This window comes from Benincasa hispida, unplaced genomic scaffold, assembly GCF_009727055.1.
Source record: "Benincasa hispida cultivar B227 unplaced genomic scaffold, ASM972705v1 Contig533, whole genome shotgun sequence".
Lineage (NCBI taxonomy): Eukaryota > Viridiplantae > Streptophyta > Magnoliopsida > Cucurbitales > Cucurbitaceae > Benincasa > Benincasa hispida.
Window position 1 is genome coordinate 695,433 of NW_024064906.1, and position 5,990 is coordinate 701,422.

A 5,990-nucleotide genomic window follows, 5' to 3' on the forward strand; every position below is an offset into this window, starting at 1 on the left:
GTTGGGTAACATATTCACGCAATGCCCACAAAACCATGACCAACTGGACGAATTTTCACCTTCAACAATAGCAAAAGCAAGGGAAAATATATACCCGTTTGCATCAATAGATAAGGCGGTGAATAATTTTTCCTTATACTTTCCAAGGAGATGAGTTCCATCGATCTGGATTAATGGTCTACAATATTTGAACCCTTCTCTTGCAGAACCGAAGGACTAGAAAACTCGACCAAAAATAATCATATCTGACACATCAGACGGAAGGAAATACCAATCCGATCATGTTCCTGGATTGTAATGAATAGAGCACTCAACCAATACGGAAGCTCTGGATATGATTTCTCCAATCACTAAACACAACAATCAATGCTTTTCTCTGGGCTTGCCACACCCATATATAATTAACATTATAGCCATATTGCTTTTTTATTACTTCTTGGGGTAGGGCCACAGGTACCCAAGATCAGCTCTAACTAGATTTTGGATTTCGATACTTATAAAATTTGAATCAAGCTGTGAATGATCCTATGTCAATTCTGAATACAAACATAGTGTTCCCCTTCAAGTTTGGTTTTTTCGAAGATCCCAGGAGTTTTACGCCAACATGCCCATAACCTCCAATCACAACCATCGTTTGCATCTCACATACCAAATATCTTGATTTGATTCCACTACAGTAATCTCATAGTGTTCTGTCATGCAGTATTTCTTTAATATTATATAAGATTTCTTTCTGTATTAAACTAGAATTTTCTACACATGTTTCTTCTTTTTAAAGAAATCCAAATATTTTCTTAAATCAACCCAACAAATAGCCCAACAAAATCATCCAAAAAATAGCCCAACAAAATCTATAAAGTATAGATTACAAAAATTCAACCGTCCAATTACAAAAAAATAATCAACCCAACCCAAATGAAACAATCTGAAAAAAAAAAAAATAAATCATATAAACAAATCTATACATAAATGAGCCCAAATTAGCCCAATATACAAATCTATAAAAAAAAATCATATAAAATCATATAAATAAATCTATAAATCAACCCAAATAAACAAATCTATAAAACCCCAATTATACAAATTCATATACTAGAAAAAAAAATAAAGAAAAAGTTTTACCTAAGGCAGATGGACAAAAGATAGATCGGCTCACGGCGGCAGCAGCAGCAACAAAATCGGAGACGGCGGACAGCAACGAGATGGCGACCGATGGGAGTGAGGAAGAAGAAAATGAAGAAAATGTTTTATTTTCTACTCAACCCTTTTTTTTGTTCATAATTATTAAAATAATATTATTTTTTTAAAAAAATCTTATTTGAGTTAGAAATTTACAACCTCAATTCTAAAAAGTAGATAAACAATTTCGAGCATACGCCTCTTTTAGGCCATCGATAGGATTTGACGATCAATATCATCCAAACAGGGAATTCTGTAATCTCACACATTGGAAAGGAGATATCCCTTAAAAAAAAAAAGAAAAAAAATCTGAACCATCTTCTCATGTTTTTGTCTGTGTCTGCCCTCTCATTCACATGATCATATTTCTCTGAGTGGAGCTGACAAAGAATTAGCAACCATTCAGTTCCTCACCCCCAGAAACTTCTCTCCCATTGAAATAAATTGGGCATTAAAAGATCCATCTCCTCAAAATTCGAGGCCGAAACGAACAAAATGGCCAACCTCACACCTTTCTCTAAACTTGATGAAACCTTCGACAGAGCTTCGGAACTGAAAAGCTTCGACGAAACTAAGGCCGGCGTGAAAGGGCTTGTGGACTCCGGCATGACCGAGATCCCAGGAATATTCTACTGCCCACCCAAAGAAGGTTCCAATTCCGTTCCCAATGAAACCCATTTGGGTGTTCCGGTGGTGGATTTGGAAGATATCCATAAAGATCCACTGAAACGCAGAGAAGCGATGGAGAAAATCCGAGAAGCTTCGGAAACGTGGGGTTTTTTCCAGGTGCTTAACCATGGGGTTCCGGTGAGTGTTCAGGAGGAGATCATAAATGGGACGCGTAGATTTTTCGAACAGGACACTGAAGTGAAGAAACAATATTATACAAGAGACGACACTAAGCCTTTCGTTTACAATTGCAATTTTGATTTGTTTAGCGCACCTGTAACTAATTGGAGAGACACGTTCTCCACTCAAATGACCCCAAATTCTCCCAACCCACAAGACTTGCCTCAAGTTTGCAGGTAAATTCTACTCTCTCCATCGTCTTTATCAAAATGTACATTTTTAAACTGAGTTTCCAAGAATAGATTTAAAAAGTTATTGAAGCATTTTTTTAATTTTTCAAAATTATTATATGATAGGTAAAATTATAAATTTATTTTTATAATTAGTTTTTAGAGAGAAGATATCATTTTTAAAAATTATTTATCTAATTTAAGATACCATATAATTATTTTAAATGATAATAATAAATTATTTAAGGAAACTTGAAAACCAAAAAGATATATTTTGAAAACTTAAAGACCAGATAGATCTATTCTTGAAAACTTGGGATTCTTATAGTAGTACAATTTGAAAACTTAAGAATCAACGCATACATTCTTCAAAATTCAATAACTAAATAGATAGTTTTTCTTTAATTATATCAATCATAGGTACCATATCAATAGAATTAAAAATCTTTTTAATGGTGTGTCGTGTCAATAGATTAGAAATGGTAAAATAACTAAATATCAATAACAAATTTGATAATAAATAATATTATATTGATATTATTTTTAAATCTATCGTTGATATATGTGCATTGATGATAGATATATATTATTGAAAGGTGTAAAAATTGTTTACGAATAATAAAGGTAGATTAGTGATGTATGAGAATAAAAGCGAATTATATAAAAACGGGTAGATACATGGATAATATTTTTAAAATGTTATAGATTTGAAATTTCGTGACAAATTCAAGGTTGATTTAATGACTAATTTATGGTAGTTTTGAAAATAAATAAATAAATTTAATGACGTAAATTATATTAAAAGAAAAAAAAAAAAAAAAAAAAAAAAAAGGGATTCGGTAGATGTCATCGCATTCAAGGTACCTATGATTGATTAAATCAAGAATTTTGAACACATTAGAATGAATTTTGGTGTTAATTTTTTTGTGATTGATGATAAAGATTTTTGATGTAGGGACATCTTAATTGAATATTCAGCACAAATGGAGAAGGTTGGACAATTGATATTTGGGCTACTTTCGGAGGCCCTTGGTTTGAAATCGACCCATCTCCTAGAATTGGATTGCAATGAAGGACATGCCATTATGTGCCACTATTATCCACCGTGTCCTCAGCCGACACTCATCATCGGTACCACCGAGCACTCTGACAGTGGCTTCATCACCGTGCTGCTACAGGGCCATATCGGAGGTCTTCAGGTGCTTCATCACAATAAATGGGTGGATATTCTGCCAGTTCCCGGAGCCTTGACCGTCAATGTCGGTAGCTTATTGCAGGCAAGGCTTTATTATGCATTCATTAAGTAATTAATTAAATTGTATTGATAAACAATAGAAAATATAGCGATCGGTTTGGTTTAATTGAGTTCCTTTTATGGAGGCAGCTGATTTCAAATGACAGATTTTTGAGCTCAGTGCATACAGTGGTGGCCAATTGTGAGGGTCCAAGAGTATCGGTGGCAACTTCCTTCACTACTGGTACTATACCCATCAAACAATTGTTGTCTGAACAAAATCCTCCCAGGTATAGACAAATCACTATTAAAGAATACCGCCTCTACTTTATACAGAAAGGGTTGGATGGAACAGATGCTCTTACACATTTTAGGCTTTGATTTACTCAAGTGTTTTGGTTTCCAATTCCAAGGTTTGTTAAATTTTTTAATTATAATAAGTTTGAGTTTGTTAAAGTGGGTGATTTTTAAATTGTAAACATGGTATTGAAATAATGTTGTTTCCTACCCTATCGTAAGGTTTATTATGTCTAAACTATTTGTTAAATTATTTTTTGAGTGTGGGTTTAGGAAAGAGGTGTGGTCTGGGGTGTTGCATTAGTTGGGTTCGTCGCATCGAGTGGCGGATTGGGATGTAGAGCTGAGTTGGTTGTCAGAGTGAGGTCAGATAAGGGGTGCGTAGTAAGTTGTACCGTGTTTTCTAGTGTGCTTCCATATACTACATCTAGCAGGAGCGTAATCGACGGCTGCATGGAGGTCGATCGAGGTCGATGTCAACTCTGGTTCACCTTATTATCTTTACGGTTCGTGCTCATGCTACTTCCTAGCGAGTTGACCTTCTTGGTCTTATCTAATGTGTTTACAGATGTTTGTTCTTTTGATCTTTACGTTGTTCTTTGTTTAGCTACTGTCCCTAGTTTGAGGAGTTTTCGGTTCTTTTCTCTGGTTTTCTCCCTCGTGGTCTGCGTCTTTATTTTTATGTATTGTTTTGTTCTAGTCTTATCTTGTGGGCTTTGTTTTGACTTGTTTGTCATGTCTTTACTTGTGCTTTGTTGTTTTGATGTCTTAATCCAGATTATGGGATCCCCTTATTGTTGTATAATAATATCACCTATTCTAAAAAAAAAAAGAAACTATTTGTTAAACGCTTGATTGTATTAAGTTTGAGTTTATGTTGTCTGATACTTAATTTGTTCATTGCATGCAATGTTAACTAAGTTTATTTATTAATTATAATTATTGTTAAATAACTATTGAACTTGACTTAAATTTACAATTAGTACGTATGGTTCTAAAGCTAAAAACATTTTAAATAAAAAATTGTTTTAAAAGGTATTGGCCCTGCAAACAAGTTATAAATTTTAAATTAAGTTAGATTATAAATTTTGTCATTATGATTAAGAAAAAAGTTTTAATTTAATCTTTATAATTTCAAAAAGTTAGAATTTAGTGGAAATAGTTTGGAAAAAAAACCCTCAAATCTTTAATTAATTAAGCTAATATATTTGTCCGAGGATAGGAGTTAGACAAAATTGTCAATTTGGGAATATTGTTGTTGTTAAAGGGTGAATTTTGACATGATGAAATAAGTCAAAAATCAAGATAAGATAAAACAAAATTTAATCATAACTTATTTGGGATTAAGAAAATCTTATATCTAAATCCTAGTAGGATTAAGATAAACTTTCGATCAAATTTTTCTATAAATATATCATTATAACTTCTCATGAGGCAAATTTCTTATTTCTTTTCTATTATATATTTCTTCAACTCTTAATTGGCATCGAAACTCTTCTTTGTTTTCATGTCTTCATTTCTTAATTTTAAATTTATCATGATTTTTACCTAAAAGTCAGGTGCATTTTTTATTGTCTAAATTTTTTTTCTGATACCTAAAATCTATTTGACAAAACTCCTTTTATAGTACTTCTGAATTTACGTTGAACGCATAATTTACAATATGTTACAGAGAAATTCTTATAAAAAGAAAAATTCCAAAAATATTTATACTTTATAACAAAAATTTTCAAAAATGCCTGTACTTTTAAAACTTTTTACTATAAAATGTAGATATTTTTAAATATTTTTTTATATTTAAAAAGACCTGTTGTTATATTTAAATATGAATTTGAATGTTTCAAATTCTAATTTGTTTTTCTATTGTATATTTAATATATTAAATGTTTCAAATTTTTATATCAACTAAATTGCACCTTCATGTTTCAATTAAATGGTAGAAATGGAGAGTTTACTAACAAACAAATAAGCTGAGAGGGGAGGGAGAGGAAATTGGAAAAAGGGAGAAGAAATAGAGGGAAAGAGGGGTTAAGTCCAAGAATAATATACTTTCTTTAAGTAATGACAAAAATAAGGTACATAAAAAAGAATTTCAAGAGTAAAGTGGTTAAAGAAATAAATTATAGTAGAGTTGAAGAGAAAAATATCGACAAAATAGGATTTGAACCGAAATCGTGTACCGATACACGATTCTTATTAATCCAAGTCATCGCTCCCTGTGGCCGGTAGATGGCTACCATGTCAGTGTATGTGTGGACTTG

The 5,990-nt window shown here is 32.1% G+C and overlaps 1 protein-coding gene across 2 annotated transcripts; it reads left to right on the top strand.

Moving 5' to 3' along the window:
- Window positions 1–1,415: 1,415 nt before the first annotated feature.
- On the top strand, window positions 1,416–4,577 carry LOC120069648 (1-aminocyclopropane-1-carboxylate oxidase homolog 1-like). 2 transcript variants are annotated; one of them, XM_039021430.1, is made up of 3 exons: window positions 1,416–2,204; window positions 3,154–3,471; window positions 3,579–4,577. In XM_039021430.1, the coding sequence occupies exons 1-3, from the start codon at window positions 1,675–1,677 to the stop codon at window positions 3,811–3,813; spliced, it is 1,083 nt and encodes a 360-aa protein (XP_038877358.1). In that variant the 5' UTR covers window positions 1,416–1,674; the 3' UTR covers window positions 3,814–4,577. The 2 variants fall into 2 exon arrangements, with proteins under 2 accessions (XP_038877358.1, XP_038877359.1); XM_039021431.1 differs by having other exon boundaries at window positions 3,154–3,475; window positions 3,600–3,783.
- Window positions 4,578–5,990: the final 1,413 nt, after the last annotated feature.